The sequence below is a fragment of the Falco punctatus genome (genome assembly GCF_963210335.1).
Source record: "Falco punctatus genome assembly, chromosome: 1".
Taxonomy (NCBI): domain Eukaryota; kingdom Metazoa; phylum Chordata; class Aves; order Falconiformes; family Falconidae; genus Falco; species Falco punctatus.
In genome coordinates this window covers 90,558,115-90,574,768 of record NC_137580.1, presented here as the reverse complement: position 1 = coordinate 90,574,768, position 16,654 = coordinate 90,558,115, and the positions used below count along the sequence as shown (strand labels likewise).

Here is a 16,654-nt window from a genome sequence, read left to right as displayed (position 1 = left end):
GCACAGTCAGCAGCCCCTTAGCAGAGCACAACAGCCCCCAACAGGCTGCACCAACCCCGTGTCCGAGGTGAGATCAACACACGTAGCCAGGTGCCCCCAGCAGCCCACCCAAAACGTACCTTTTGTTCCAGATGTGCCCTGCGCAGCGACACCCGTTGCTCCAGCTTCTGGAGTTCTCTTTCATGCTGTGCTTCTGTCTGCATCTTTATTTTGCTCTGGTATGCGTTGAGCAGCTCCATCTCCTGCTGGAGTTGCAGTCTCAGGGCTTGGCATTCCGCTTCTTGGGCCTCATCCAGCCGTAGCTGTAAGATCAGAGTAAAACAACAGTCAAACCTCCACCGGTAATCTGCTCCGACACGAGCGACACACTGCTCCTCCCCCTCCAAGCCGGGGAGCCTCTGCTGGTGGTGGCAGAATGAGAAAGCAGGAAGGGCTCCACAAACAGCTGCCTCCCCACTCACACAGAGGCAGGAGTTGCCCAGAAGATCCAGTTCTAAAACCCTAGCATGCGAGGGGCAGCAGGGGAAGGACGCACGTTCTGGGGGATACCTGTTACAAGAGGAAAGGTGCTGCCTGATGCATTATTTAAAACAGTTGTTACAAACACAACCGCATCGCTAACCATCCAGTGGCTAGGACAAGAAGAACGCAGCGTGCTACGAAGACTGATGGCCTGGCTGTCCCCCGCCTGCGCACACCTCTGTCAGAGCCACCCTGAACAGGGACAGGTGCCGCCGGACGCCGCACCTACCGCTTGTGAGGCCATCATCTCGTTGATGCTCTGCTCATACTGCTCTGCCAGGATGGCGAGCTTCCTCGTCTGCTCATCCTTCAGACTCTTCAAAATTGTCTTGTGCTCACTCTTTGGAGTTACTTCCAGCTGGTGATTCTTCAGTGCTTTGTACTGCTTAGTTTGTACTTTGCATGTGTCCTGGAACTGCTTTTTGATCTGCATTTCCATAGCCTGCCAAGGAAGGAACGATGTGAAGAGCACGAAGAGCTTTGGGAATGGAGAGGTTAAAGTACATCCAAATAGGTGGGTTGGTGGGAGACAACCACAGCTCCCCTGTACTCTGCGCTGCCTCCTGCCCCTGCACCCAGGTGAGTGGGCCATGCTTTGCGCACACAGCGATCTAACAAGCAGCATCAGCTCAGGTCCTGCTTCAGCAGTGACCATGGGCCTGGGCCAGGAACTGGATCCACTAAGCCCTCCCCAGCCCAGGGCACGTCCACCTTTCCCTGCTGCTTCCTACAGGTCGCCCAGCCCATCACCCTGCCGCTTGCCTCCCCAGAAGCGTTTGCTTTTTCAGGGCCTCCCAGGTTGTTACCTCAGCGAAGCCTCACCAAGCTGCCTTCCCCGCCTCAACCGCGTGCTACACAGAGACTGCGGATCTGAGAACTAGCAAGTGTGTGAAAGTGAATAAAAGCAATGTACCTTTTTGGATGTTCAGAGGAGGAACAGAAATCTCCCACAGCAATTAGCTCGGAGGTTTCTAATCAACCCGCAGCCGGCTTAGGACAGAGCGTAATGCTCAGCACACCCACGTTCCCTCTCTCTTGACTTTGAAAGTGAGGAAGCATCACCCAACCCCCTTCCATGCTGAGGTTTATAGGCTGATACCAGCAAGGGCCTGAAGCAAGCACAGCTCATCAGAAGCAAGTTCTGTAACACTTTGCTAAGGACTAGCCTGTTTTTACCCAGCAGCCTCAACGAGCACAGCACTTAAAAAATCCTCCCTGAGCTCTTTGCTGGAACAGCCCGCAACTTTCTTCTACCAGAGCAGCCCTGCGCAAAGGAAAGGGGTGCAAGGGAGAGCACACAGTGCTGGTGGAGAACAGTGGCTCTGCAGCGTGGATGCTGCACGGAGGAGGCAGCAAGCACACAGAGCAGCCTGCCCAGCAGGGCAGAGGTTGGAAGGAGGAGGAAAGCTTCCAGCACCTTCAGGTTCTTTGGTTGCTGCCGGAGCTCCATGAAATGCTTCCTGTGCAGCTCCCGCTCTCGCCGCTTGTTATATTCCAGCTGGTTCTCAAGCTCAGTCTGGTGCTGCAGCCGGATCAGGTCCATTCGCAGCTTCTGCAGCGTGTGCAGCTGCCTGTACTCCAGCTCGCGCGTCGACTCGTCGTGCCGGATCAGCATGGCATGCTCCATTTCCTTCTGGGTCCGCTTCTTGTTTAACTCCTGCACAAGAGGACAGCAGAGCACAAGACAAAAGCTGAGGAGTGATTCTCTGCCCTGAGATGCAGTAATTCAGTTTGTGAGGTCGGGTGTCTTTGTCGCTCATCTCGACAACATCGAGGGCTTCCATGTGCCACAAGGAAACAAAACCCCAGCAGCAGGATGGGAACGCTAATTGAGCAGGCACCTAGGATCCATCCCCCTGTAACCTGCTCCTCTGGTAGCTCCTGGATCACCCAGGGAGTCTCCAGCAGGCGGCACTGGGACCACACGCAAGCCCTGTCTGACGGCTGAGGATCACAGTTGTTTTTCAGTAAGTACATGCCGGGGTGCGGAGAGCTGGCAGCGTCTGGGCTGGGGTAACCGACAGAACTGGGGGCTCTTATTTGTCTATTTTAATTACGCTGCACCCCTGCTAGTCACTGGGAGATGAGGCTTCTCTCGTATCACTTATAGCAGATTGGCCAAAGCAGAGGTGAACAGCTCCAACACACCACATCGGGTAAGAAAAAGAATTTCATCTACTGGTGTGTAGAGGTGTTTTTTGGCCCTAGGTGCAGCGTGTTTTCCAAAACAAGGATACAGCCCGAGCCTCACACAATTTTGCAATGTGCACATAGGAGTTTCTGCACATGGTGCCCTTCAGTCTAAGAAAACCTTCACTGAGCTACAGGCCAAGGAAGAGGAAGATACCAGATTCTATCCCTGATCGCTGCTAATACTTCTGTCTCAAGGTATCGGCAACAACCTGTGGAGCATGGAGCTGAATCCAGCTCAGTCGAGCAGTAATTACAGCTGTACCCCTGGCTGATATTTGGTGACCTTCACAGATGGTCTGCTAGTACATCTCAGTTTCAGCTCTCAGGTTTACAAACTCACGGCTGTGCTTCATGCTAGACTAAGACAGGCACAGCGGGGGCTGCCTTGCAATACACACACCGCCCAGCACAGGGAGGGCTCAGCCTAATGAGTTTCTGCAGTAGAAGAAAAAAAATAATAAATCTAATTATTCCAAGTTGCTGTTGCACGTTGTAATTCTCAACATCAGCACCTGCAAACAGGCACTTCAACCCCTTGGGCTGTTACAGCTGTGACAGCTTTAAGCTAGGATGGGGAACAGAACAGGGCCAGGTCTTGTCTTTGCATTCTTGGCCCTAAGGATGTTGCAGATGTTTACATTTAACCAAAACTTGCACCTGGACAACCAAGATCAAAACCTTAAATCTACTGGTGTACTGAAACCACCTCCCCCTTGTGCAAAGGTGGGTAGTGCACTGAACAGCCAGCATGTCAGCTCTGAGCGGTGGTACTTGTGCCTGCCATCTTAGGCCAGGACAGCCAGGCTCTCTCGTGCCCATTCCATGCCCGATTTCAGTTCACACAGTATGAACAAACAGAGGTGCTCCACTTCTCCCCATTGCTTTCTCACTTGTACAAAAAGAACTTCTGTGGTTACTTCAAATACCAAGAAAAAAACCCATTTTGAACTTGTTATTTACCTCAAGTGTCTGATCCAGTGAATTTGAACTAGTTAGTAGGGATACTATTTTCAGGAAATAAACACTTAGATCATTCTGAAAATTAGGTCTCTTAAATGCAGCAGCTCAAAGGAGTGTTTCCTGGTTAAAATACCATGATAGGCAACTGAATTCTGTTCTCATCCCTGCCACAGAGCTTATATGCTGTGATAATGGTGCCCAAATCTGATTTTTCAGTCATTCATTTTCAGGGTGTCTGAGTTGACATGTCTGGATGTGATTTGCAAACCAGCTGAGCAGTCCCAGGCACTGAAGTCTGAAGTCAAGGGCAGCAAAGCTCTGAACAGGTAAGGATACAGGGCAATGTTAAGTATGCCAGAAAATTTGATGGTAGCAGACCAAGTACATGATTATTAGAAATTTTTGACGGCTCGCTCTCAGCCTTTACACAAAAATACCATTTCATCTGATAGTCTTTATCCAAAAACAACATTAATAAAGAATTCAGATACTATAGTGATGCCCACAGGAAAATCTACAAGTAATAACTCTTTCTCCAAAGTGGTATTTGACTACAGGCAGCCTGCAAGGCAAAGGTTAATAAACTAATGAGGAAAAACAAGATGCTGAATAGCTTCTCCTTAACAAACTATTGCCCATTCTGTGCACAAATTTGAGTGGAGCCCAGTGGAAAAGCAATATCTGATTATTTGAAGACAACCAGAATGCAGACACATGAGAGGACTGAATTTTTGGTATTTTTTACATTTGTAGCATTTCATTCTGCAGTCTTAATCTTGTTCTTTTAGGGTTATCACTGGTTTAATACACATATTTCAACTGTGTAAGTTTTCTTTAGCCAACAAGTAGAACCCCTCATGCGATGCCCTTTCAGCCATCCTACTTGCCCATGGAACTCATCATGGACAAACTGCCCTGTGCTGTGAAAGAAGTCCAGCAAGATCCCCCAAAAATCTCATGCCCAGGAGCTCAGGTGAAGCACCTGACCCAGAGTGAGTGGCCCACATAATGTTTCTCTCTGCAAGTCAATGATGCCACCCCTCCTCAGTTAATAAAAGCAGCAACATCCTTGTGGAAAACTATTTTCCAAACCGTGTTTCCTATGTTTTTCTCAGTCCTGTTTAGCACCTGGGAACATGAAGATCTAGCACCAGTCAGCAAACTGTTTTACGGACACGAAGCTAAAACAATTAAAGAAATGCTTGCGAAAGGAAGCGAAGAGTGCCATACTTCCCGAATGTTCTGCTGCTCCATCTCGTGCCTCTTGATCATCGTTTTTCTCTTGAAGAAACGGCAGTTTTTGTCATAGTAGAGTCTCTGCTGGCTGAGAAGATGGGCCTCCTCTTCAGCCTGTGTGTGCTGCAGGTTCTCTTTGTGTTTGGATATTCTTTCTTGCTTCTCTTTCTTCGGCGTGCTGTGGTCCTCATTCATTTCCTGTGTGCATACAGGGTCAAAACAAGACTTCCCTTAGGACCACAGTGACACAGGATTTGGAGGACCTTCAGCTACTGGCTACTCCTCTGTCACTCAGTTCATTAAAGGACACCAAAATCCTGACTACACCACCAGGTACCAGCAGAACCAGACTTATCACCTGGCCATGCCCAGCCCTACCGTCTTCCAGAGTGCTATTATGACCCACCAAGAGGAGGAGGAAAAAGTGGCCATTGAACACAAACATCTCAGGGGCTAAGCAGTGCAGCAATGAAAAGTCAGTAACACACCACTGCAGGGGAGGCTCCAGCTGTCCAGGAAAGAGACTGGGTCAAACTCCTCAGCTCCCTTCCCAGCTCTGTACCCGGGTTCATGGGAGTCCAGCTCAGGCTTAGGTTTTATTTCAACAGGACTCATGCTCAATTCTCTCTCCAATCAGATGCCCAGCAGGGCTCATCGCTGTTCATTTTCTCACCTCTACATTCTTAACAACAAGCTATTTTTGCAATGCGGTGGGGATGCTGTACTTTAGTAATGCGGTTTGGGATAGACAACCTAAGTTACTACTTCTTCTAATTCATATAAGCAGCGATCAACAGGGCTTTTTGTCAACTGACATCTAAATGGCTGCTCTGATAACTTACAGCTTAAGCAAAAACACCCCCCAAAAAGCACCCACAGATGAGGAAAAGGGGGAAGAAGAATTCTCTGTGAAGTCCCATTTTCCCTCATCACCCTTGGTTTCAAAGATTCTGCTCTACAGCAAATTGCAAAGGTACCTCTAGCACCCTTACAGATTATGCTAGAAATTCTGCCAGATGCTCCCAGATCTTGAAAGTTTACTTGCTGAGAATCTAAATTTGCTTCCAAGCATGACAGTATCCCTTAAACCCCTGGGCTGGCCCAGGTTTATCAAAACGAAAGTCTAGTTCGTGTTCATTCCACACCCCTTCAGCCCTGAAAATGATGGTTTCTTGCCTCTTTAATCTTTTCCTTGCAAAGCTTGTATTGTTTCTTCTGACTTTCTAAAAAGGTCGCCAGGTCTTTCTTTTGCTGAGCCAAAATCTGTTGCTGGAATTTCTTTTCATCTGCTGCAGCTGCCTTTGCCTGCATGGCACAGAGAAGAAAAAAAAAAAAAAAAAAGAAAAAAGAAAAAAGCAACAAAGGGTGAGGGAGCAAGTACTGAATCCAGCACAAATCAGTCTTCTGTTGTGCGTTTTTTGGTCTGTCATTCTCCCATCACTGTGCTAGACAAAGCCACGAGTAAAACCCCATAATGCCCACATACATTGAAGACTTTCCTCATGCTTCTTACTTTCACGCCAAAACCACTCCGGAGGGTAAAACCCCACTAATTCACCATACGAATTAACATGTTGATTTTTAAACAGACTGAGACAAAGCAGCAAGCTTAGTCATTCCCTCAGCCATCAGGCAGAAGCTCCCTCCAAGGTCCCCACAGGGTCTGTCTGTCTCTCTTAGCCAGCTGTCCCCAGGTGCAGTATTGGTCAATGCCAATGGAGTGCCCGTTATCCAGAAGGTTGACTTGTAGCTGTGAAGCTATTTCACAAAATTGGCCAGGGCAGCTCCGGACAGCAACCATGGAGTGCACTTCACACAGGTTTTAAGCCATGTTTTCACAGCTTCTCTTAGAGATCTGGTACTCACCTTTCCACAGGTACAGCTGTGGAACCTGTAACTCTACTCACCTCTTTCTCCATCACAGCCACTTGCTTCTTGGCCAGCTTCTCCAGCTCAATGGACGAGTTGTTGGCATGTGTCTCCACCTCCTTCTGCAGCTTGAGGCGGTGCTCGTCCATCTCGGCCTTCAACTTGTTTTCCAGGGCGATCAGCTGCTTCTGGTGCTGGCGCCGCATCCGCTTATATCCTGACATCTGTTCCCGCAACTCGTTCTCCTGCTCATGCTCATGGATCTGTCTTGTAACCTGATGTCAGGAAAAGGGGAATTGCTACATGGCCTTCTTCACAAACAAGCTGTCATCATATTAGCTGCTTACCTGTAAACCAGACCCTGTTTTGCTGCACTCTTAGAAATCAACTTTCAGGGAATGCTGTTCCAGGTTTCAGCTGGTGCTGCTGTTTAATGTCACAAACAGGGCCACAAAGTTTTTCTCTCCTGATTTTCACCTACCCTGTCTTTTCCTGAGAACTTTATGTGCATTTTCAGTAACACAGCAGAAAATGCCATGTTACAAATAAAAGAAACAGCAGGTTACTAATCACTCCAGGAAACACTAGAGGAGGTCTGGAAACAAAGGTGGCTGCTGGACAACCTTCTCCAGACACAGGATTCAAATGCTGAGGGTGACATGGACTTACAAGATGGCATCCATCTTGAGAACAGCCCCCAACCCACCCCATTCTTCCCCATCCTCCTCAAGTCACCATGATTCCAGTTCAGTCCCTCCATACCTATTTCCTGCAACGAGTAGCCTCCTTCAACATTTCTTCTTAACATTCAAGAGGATGGCAGACTGAGCTCATTCCCTAACAGCACTGAAAGTTTTCTAACAAGGGAACACTGTTCTGGAACAGTGTGCTCTTAACGAGATTGATCAGATGGTCTAAGCAGATTTTAAACCCTGCTCAGCTGAAACAAACTCACAAGTTCCACATTCATTTCCATGCCCGAGAGTATCTATGTGAAAGGAAGAAAAAACCCCAGTAACTTGTGCCAAAAATTTCAGAAGAAAATGCGAATGGTAATGCTTCCATTTCAAAAGAAGAAAAGTGTCCAAGACTGATTTTTTTTTTTTTTTTTTTTTTTTTTAAATACAGTCCCAGGAACTTCACATAAAAAGATCATCAGATCTTTGTATTATGCCAGTCCTGGGAGCCAAAAGCTGGAACTGGAGTATAGGTGTAGAGCTGCAGTCCCTGATTCTGTATGAGGGGACCTCTTCTTTCACGCTTAACAAGTAGGAAGCAAAGAGCTCAGCCCTTTGAGGGTGATCGTTGAAGCTTTATGAACCAACAGTCCCTCCTGCAGTATGCAAGAGCCCAGTCTTCCTGCTTAGTTTCTCCACAGCAGCCAAGAGAAAGAACCGGCACCTACTACAGTACTGCTGTCATTTCAAGGCTGTTTTTCAGAGATCTTCCAAGTAAGTTCAGACGTAGGATGGGATGCACCTAGACCTGTGAAGGTTCAGGTTCAACAGAAGAAGAGCAGCTGCTTTACCGAGCAGCAAACCCAGCCCACTTGCTGGCAGCCCTGTGCTTCAGGACTAGTAGCCGATAGGAAGCAGCAATCAAGTCAGAGCTCCCAAATCAACAAGCAAGTTTAATACCAAACTGATGTGTCACCCAAGGCAGACAGCATGCTGCCACCTGTCTCAGCTCAAATGACTACCAACACTTGGGAGGAGTGTGAACAGGAGGTTGGGAAGAGCCTTCCAAAGCCTTCCCCTTGAAATAGATTAGCAACAATTTACAGTAAATAGTTATCAACCAAGAAAATTCTAGCCAGAGTCCCAGAACAGAAACAAAACATGAAAGGATGAATCTACTGCCTCTGTCTTTCCCCCATCCCTTCCAAAGACAACCCCAGAGAGAAAAGGAAACCAGATGACAAAGAAAAAGAACTAGCCTGACTACAACAGCACTGTCAGACTCCATTACCAGGAAGTGATGATGGTGGGTTACCACATTAATGTAGTCAAACATCAGCTACAAAGTAAGTGAGGATACATAAATCACATCCTCCTTGTACAAGGAATTTTGGGTTGTTATTTTGAAGTTGACTGGATAAAATATATACTTACACCTCAGCAACGGGTGTAACATAGCAGCCTTCAAATGCTTGAGACTAGGTAACTGAACAGATCTGAGCCAGACACCAGGAATATGTGAGATTGTAGAAATGACTACAGAAACATGAACACAGTATTAGCCCTGCATATCGCTATAGTTCAAAAGCTTTTTTTTTTTTTTCCCAAATGTAACAATGACATCCATGCTTTGCAGAAGTTGGTAAGCATTTGTGGGAACATTTCAGTCAATTTCAGCAAGAATAAGATCTCTGACAGAAGCTTCCAGGTAATGAAAGCTCCTCTGAGAAGTCTTCCAGGTTAATTTTAAGAGACAGATGTCAGGTAAAACAAGGCAAACCCCCAACATTTCACATATGCCATTTACTATGTTATATGACATACGACTTGGAGAAACAGGCTTGGTCAGGGACTTGTGGAGAAACAGAGATACGTTAACTACCACGCAGCAGGACAAGATCTTCCTGGATGTGCTGTTCTTGGGGCCCGGCCTTTTTGTGAGCAGCAGGACATTATGCACCCGCCGCTCCAAGAAGGTGGCAGAACAAAGCAAACAGCAAGAACATAAGAAAAAATGGATCCAAGAATTTGCTAGAAACTTGACCAGTCTCCCCTTTGGTCTCATCTCTAATGAGATTTAGAATGTGTACTTATTTACAGCAAAAAACATTAAACTTTTATCTTTTTTTTTTGCTGCTCCTGTGCACTCCATTTCCAGTTTTGCTCAGCTTGCCTCTATCATGACAAGAATTTCATTTTTGAAAGATTTCACATTAGGTCTGAGATATTTATCTCCAACAACAGGATGCAATTACTAATTGTAACACTGGCTGATAAAGCCTTCCGGTCACAGCAGAAGACAAGACATTAAAAAGTCAGAGGAAAGCAAAAGAAGCATTTCATTCCTTAAGATAAGAGAGAAAGAACAGGAGACTTGGTGGACATCTCATAGATTTAATGCCTGCATTCAGCATGCTCGTGCTAAAGATCTAATTTGTCACCATAATGTCTAATAAAGACGAACACTCTTCAGAACTCCATCTTCGAAGACAAGGTGTCCAAATGGTGACCTCAGGGCATGGATGAAATTGGAAGAAATTAACGTTAGTCACTGAATATGACCATTCAGTACCAGAGAAGTACTTCAGATTAAGCATGTCAACACACGAATGAATAAAGGATTATGGTTTTAAAGATTAAGCCCCTAATGAATGAACAGCTTGAACAATCATTTTAAAAAGAAAATCTGGAGAAGTTCCAGTAATCACCTTTCTGGTGTTCTTAGACAAAGGCACTTGGAACTTCACAAAGTATTTCACAATCATAATCCCCATAGATTATGATCGGAAAGAAAGATGACAACTGAACTGGTCATTGCAAAATTTGTTCTCCACATAACCAGACAACATCAGGATCCTTTAAAGCAGAAAACTGCAGTTTCCTGAAGCTCTATCTGCAGCATGCAATAATCAATCAGGTCATCAGCAGAACCAAAACCTCTGCATAAACCAGAATAGCTTTTATTAAGGTATGAAGTTTTGTCAGTTTCTCTGTATCTTTGGGGCACACAGAACTGAGAAGAGAGATGTCTTTTCCAACCTGCTCCCACAAGCAGTTTACTTGCCATAAAATCAAAACTTTTCTTCTTTCAGCCCTCCAAGATTTTTGCTTTATGTAAGGAAGCTGGGCTCGCAACTTCTCCTTCAAACTAGCAACTCTTTAAAGTTGCTTTCTCTACACTGTTTAACCAAGATACTGAACACTCTCCTAAAAAGACAGTTTTGATAACCTCTTGATAGCCAAATGAAATACTGAGCTTGTCTTTGCTGCATGAAGCAGAGGACCGAGCAAGACACTGCCAGAAGCCCCTTACAGCAAGAGAAGAACTTTGAGATGAGAAAGAACAAGTTCAATATTTTTAGAGCAAAGACCTATAAAGGCAGCAGCCAGATGAGTCCACTAGGAGAAACTCAACCATCTGGAATAAAATGTCATTGCTTCAGCAGAACAGGGTGCAAGGGTACAGCCATCATGTAAACATACCTAGTATGGAGTCAGACTGCCCCAGTGTCATTTTCATGGCCAAAGAAGCCTGCTCACACATACCTAGACATTTGGCTTTGCAGACCCTGGATGAGATCACATAATTTGTTTGCTGGCATTTGGATTTCAAAGAGAACGCCAAGGCCTTCGATAGAGTCCACACCGTCTGATCTTTCTATGAAATTTTAACTATTAGATCATTTAATTTGAAAACTGTAACAGCAGCTATCGAGGAAAGGCATGAGGTGGTGGGGAGTTAAGGAGTCAAGCATGAAAGACAACCAGAAATGCAGATCAATACATCTCTGCACATATTTAAATAACACCTTTCACTTCAAAATGTTGATAGCTGTAATCTTAGCAACATGCAGATCCTCTGCCCTTCTTTTTAAATAACAGCTTTCTGAGCCTGAAAGCTTAGATTTCTAGTTGTAACTTTTAATTTATGCATCACTGATAGTCTGCAAAATAGCATGGAGATGTAGTAGGTACCCAAACTCCATTTCAGATAGTAATTTTCACTGCAACAGCAGAAATGTGCAGCATATTTCCCACCACTGTTCCAACTGAGTGATGGTTACTGTTGCCACAAGTGTCATTAACAAGAAAAAAAAAGAAAAAAAAAACCCCACCCAACAAACGGTGGTGGTGATCTACACAATGACCAAAGAGAAAGGTGGTCCAGGAAAGAGTGACTGTTAAAATTGTTGCTTGAATTATGACCAAAGGTAAGCTCCTTCAGCTCTCTTAACTCCATTTGCTCATTTTTTTTCCATATTTTTTTTAAACCTGAGCAGTATCAAAGCATCACTGAAAGACTAGAAAGGTATATTGACAGCTGCTTTCTTGTGGATAGCTCATTTCACTATTTGGAAGTCTGGCCAGTTTCCTTCTTATTCACATGATGCTTTTGGAGAGCAAGAGGGCCAGAGAATCACACTTAAAACCACTGAGACATCTGGAGTATAGAGCTGTCTAATGTAGTTCTCCTGTGACCCCTGCACTCACTGAAACTACTTCAGCTTGTTTTTGGAAAGAGATCCAACTTCCAAGTTAAGAGCATCCTTTTAGAAATGCCTATCTTTCTTGCATCTGCAATATCCCAATTTAAGGGTGAATAACAAGGACTTGAGGGCCCAGGATGCTGGACTCCACCAGCAGAACAGCTGTGAAGCAACATGCACAGTCCCCTGCACCCAGACTCTGTGCTTTTCCTCTACAGGACCGCCCTGCTCTCGTGTTGGGGGGTAATGTTTCGCAAATCCCACAAGCATAAGTTTCTACACCCAAATACCATCCCCTATTATTGAATTTGGGGTCAGAACTCCCATTGCCTGATTCTCTGCAATACAGGCCACCTGATGCTCTCAACCCCATAACCTTTCCGTGCCCAGGAAGCGGTACCCAGCTGCTGAGAAACCAACTGATGGTCAGCAGCAATGATGTAGGGAACCATCAAAGCATGCCGGTTTGCTTAGTTTTTAACAGTGGGGTCTCAAGCACCCATTCACACAGGATTCATTTTATTCAAGATGCTGTTGAAAGCATAAATTAACACAGACAGATGAATAAAGTCTGAATTTCTGGTTTCACGCTATAAATTCCAGACATGTTTAGGTCATTCTCCCCACATCAGCTGCATGGCTTGTTCTCCCCACAGATATTTAAGCAGGAGACAAGGAGGCAGGCATGAGAGAAGTTTTCCCTTGGCCAGAAGAGCAGCAGCATTCAGCACCACTACCCACTGACATCATCCAGCCACCGAGCGGTGATCGAATGCATAGTGATAAAAAAAAGTGTGCTGACAGCCACGCCGGCACTTCAAACCCAAGCACGTACACTGGCATTCTTCATGTTCTGTGCAATAGGTTTCAGCTTAGTTTTTTGGGTTTTGGTTTTTGGTTTTTTTTCCTAGATTTTCATTTCAGAACATGAAGAGGTGAGAATGAAAGATTATTAAAGGGAAAAGTCCATCACAAGGTTAACTGAAATGAAAGAAAATACTTCTGTTGTAAACACTGGGAAGCTTCTCCCCCACCACATAACCTCAGAACCTAAGGACACAGTACCGTCCACTGTAGTACCAAGGTGGTGCTTTGGGAACCTCCCTTTATACTGGGAAGGGATATGCGTGCCTATGATGGGGATGACAAAGCTTTTGCATGACACATACTACCATGTGCTTTTCCAAAGACCTGCTGGCTTACACTGTGAGCTAATGGGTGGGACTTCCCTCTCCCCTAAAAGATACTGTGCTGTGCATGTATGGCTCACCTTAAGTGTGCACCCTAAACCCTCCCAGCATGAGCCCAGACACGCTCCGTATCAGGGTATGTTCCACAGAAAACAAAAAAAAAGAAAAAATTCTTTAAAAAGGCAATCATCTTCCCCACCCAGTATTAATTCTATCTTTATCATCATTTGGTCACAGAAGCAGAGAGATTTAGCAAATCCAAGTGACTAAAGGATTAAGACAGACACAGTCCCAGCCCCACAGGAGGCTGCTGTGGGATTTAGGAGTGACCTTGGGAAATTAGCTGTCTTCCCCAGAGCTCAGAGGTCTGGGAAGGCCTCATGGTTCATACCTTCATACCAACATCTTCCATAAGCTCCCAAGGGGGCCTTGCTATGCAATACCTTCAAACCACCCAAGCAGCCCAGGGATGACATATTCAAGGCAGATCGGAGTTACTGACTCTGGTACTGAAGGCAGGAAAGAATGTGCAGCAGCTTTCCACAAGGAGTAAAAGAATATTAATATATTCAACACACATATCTATTTATCAATCAAAGTGTATATACGTTTCAAGTATGGTACTTGAGTCATTCATCATTTCTTCCTTCCAGCCAGCCTAACTGGATCCTACTTTTATCTGCTCAGTGCAGGCAATAGTGTTGGCACTGTACTGGGTGCATGCGCACACACACATGCACACAAAAGAGAAAAATACAGAAGGCAGAGGGTCTCCAGGAGACCACAGATCCTGCCTGTGTCAGGTGTGCTGCGTGAAGTCCTCTAATGCACATATTTCTAGGTCACTTAGATTGGGGCAGAGGAGGGAGGGAAAGGGGAGCAGGGGACACTGGCCTGGGGAATGCTCAGGGCATGCATGGCTCCCCAGAAGTATACCTGCAAAAGATGGAACTCAGATGCTCCCCTCAAATGTCAGCCCACGAAGCATCCAGCTAGGATTCTGGATGCCACAGTATCATTTTAGATTTTAGCAGCAGCCACCACAGAAAATTTCTGGTTACTAGCACTGCTGCTTTTTCCCTCCACTCACAACCTTTAGCTGTGGTCACACACACACACACACCCCCACCCCCCACACCCCCTGTCTTGTGCATGTAGAAATGGGAAGCGATTTGAGGGAATCAAGAAATGGTGGTATAGAAGGAAAAACCCCACCATTCAAGCAAGGTAAAACAAGAAGGGGAGGGCTTGCTGGTGTAATTTCGGGGTTGGTCTAGGATGATGTCATAGCACTGAGCAAGTGCCATGGCCAAACAGTGGGTACTTTCTAACGCTCCCCGTCCATCTGACCTCTAATACCATTGGGCTGAAATACTTAAGATTACATTTCTTTTAGCTTTAAAAGGCCATTTTCACTCCTTTCTGTCAAAAATGTTGCTACTAACTGCAGCCCGTGTGGATGCGAGGTGGGGGAGGTGGCACAACAACTAACTCTTCCGGCACACACCCCTTTCCCTACTACAAAGGCATCCACAGCAATCACATTTGCAATAGTACAAATCTTGATGGATTCATCCCATCCCCCTCCTCTTTGTAAGCCCACAGCCCGCTGTAAGCCCTCTCCGTTATCGCAACCCAGCAATCCTTCCTAGGGATCAAGCTGAAAAATGCAGTCACGGTACAGTTGCTTGAAATAAATGAATGAATGAAAAAACAGCCAGCAGCTCAGCCGGGAAGCAGCAATCTTATTGTTTCAAAACCCATCTGCATCTCCATAGCATTTAAGCATATTTCACACGAGGACATATACCCACTTTATGCACATGCAAATAAACATATTAACAAAAGAGAAAGGTGGAAAAAGGAGGGGGGGGGGGGAGAAAGGAATCTGAGATGATATTAGCTTCACCCAGGAAGGTGGCTTATCTCCCATACACTGGAAATACACAGAGAAATTAAATATATTCTAAATTTTACATCTCATACACACAGAGCTAAAATATCTTTCAGTGCAATATCTAGTTGCTATGCCAACAACAACAGCAAAAAATAATTAGGAAAGGAAAAAAAAAAATCCTGACCCCTTTGCAGAGGGAGAGGGGATGAGAGGAGGTGGGGTGGGGTGGGGTGGCTGCTTACCAAAGATGCTGATTTGATTGTGGCAAAGCGCTCTCGGTTCCGGTAGTGGAGGGCCTGATTCTGCACTGACTGGGTAGGCCGCACCTCAGGCCTGCGATCCCTGTGGCCCACCTCATCCCTTATAAATACATGATCCTGCAGAAATGGATAAAAACAAGGAGAAAGTCCGGCTGTGCTCTTCCCGCGGCGGCTGCCTCTCTCTCACCCCTCTGTCTGCACAAGCGCCGCTGTTTGAGAGGCATAGTTCAGCTCTCTGCTAGCCCCGGCAGCTCCCACGGTACAAAATGAATAAGCAACACATTGCAGGCTTGGGTTCGGTGTGTCAGCTGATCGCTAGCGGGATGCCTTCTGAATCCCTGGCTGGTGTTTTTTTTTTTTTTTTTTTTTTTTTAAACCTCCAGTATTACATATGTGCAAAAAGACGACAGACTCAAAAGCATAAAGCGATGCAGAGCGATCGGACTCCTCAGAAAGGTTGGGTTCAAGCACTGCAACAGAGCAATCCCATTAAAAACGTGATTTCCATGTCTAACAAAGAAGATGCTGTTCCCTTTTAACACAAGAGCAACATTTTGCCTCATTCCCTTTGCCGAGTGGTTCGTCCTCAATAGGGTTTCTTTGTCTCTTGTTTGCTATCTGCTGTGGAGGACAAGCATCCTGGCTAAAACCATGGCAGGCTGGAGAGGACCAGGAAAGCCTCCGTGACCACTCAGGGATCCTGCTTTCCAGTCATGATCCTGCACAGTTCTAGCACTTTCTCTCCACAGCCCACAAAGGATTTTTTTTTTAATTATTTTTTTCCCCCTTTTAAAGCAACAGCTCACAGGTTTTAGCATGAACCGTTCCCAGTGCAATCTCCCCCTTGCTCACTGGCAAGGCTTCGCGAGGAGCGGCTCCGTGCATCTGCGAAACGGTGCGTGCAAATTTTGCAACGGAACAAAGCTCTCATCGAGTGTATAGAGGAGGGACCCTAAATCAGAAAGGCCGGTGAAAAACACCACCGCAGTCTTGCCAATTGAAATGGTGACTGTCAAAAGTCAGCACACCCACAGGCTGTGCCTTCAGGATGGAGCAGCCTTGGGACACCAGGCACATCCTGCTGCCTCCCCCTCAGCCTGCCCAGCGAGGCGAGCTCCACAGGGCAGCAGTAATGGTAGCCAGCGTTGGCACATCTGCCACACTGCTGTCCATCGCACTTTTGTGACTCCCATCCTCAAGCTCCAGCTCCTAAAAATCTCAAAGGAAAACTTGGTTTCATTCAAGAAGAATCTCAGTTTCCAGCTGTCAGGCGTGTAAAATAAAGGCTGAAAGTGCCTATGCCAAATGGCAAATAAAAGATGCCAACACTTGCAGAGAGCAGCTGCCTCCATGCACTAGGTGT

At 46.0% G+C, this 16,654-nt stretch overlaps 1 protein-coding gene across 5 annotated transcripts in view; it reads right to left on the bottom strand.

Moving 5' to 3' along the window:
- TAOK3 (TAO kinase 3) overlaps positions 1 to 16,654 on the bottom strand; it is a 93,936-nt gene that overhangs the window by 1,462 nt on the left and 75,820 nt on the right. For all 5 annotated transcript variants that reach the window (XM_080394704.1, XM_080394701.1, XM_080394703.1 and 2 more), the window contains 7 exons: positions 15,274 to 15,408; positions 6,819 to 7,055; positions 6,088 to 6,216; positions 4,906 to 5,109; positions 1,940 to 2,179; positions 752 to 964; positions 120 to 302 (listed from right to left, as the gene is read on the bottom strand). In XM_080394704.1, the coding sequence (XP_080250830.1) occupies positions 120 to 302; positions 752 to 964; positions 1,940 to 2,179; positions 4,906 to 5,109; positions 6,088 to 6,216; positions 6,819 to 7,055; positions 15,274 to 15,408 (1,341 nt within the window). The remainder of the gene's footprint in view (positions 1 to 119; positions 303 to 751; positions 965 to 1,939; positions 2,180 to 4,905; positions 5,110 to 6,087; positions 6,217 to 6,818; positions 7,056 to 15,273; positions 15,409 to 16,654) is intronic.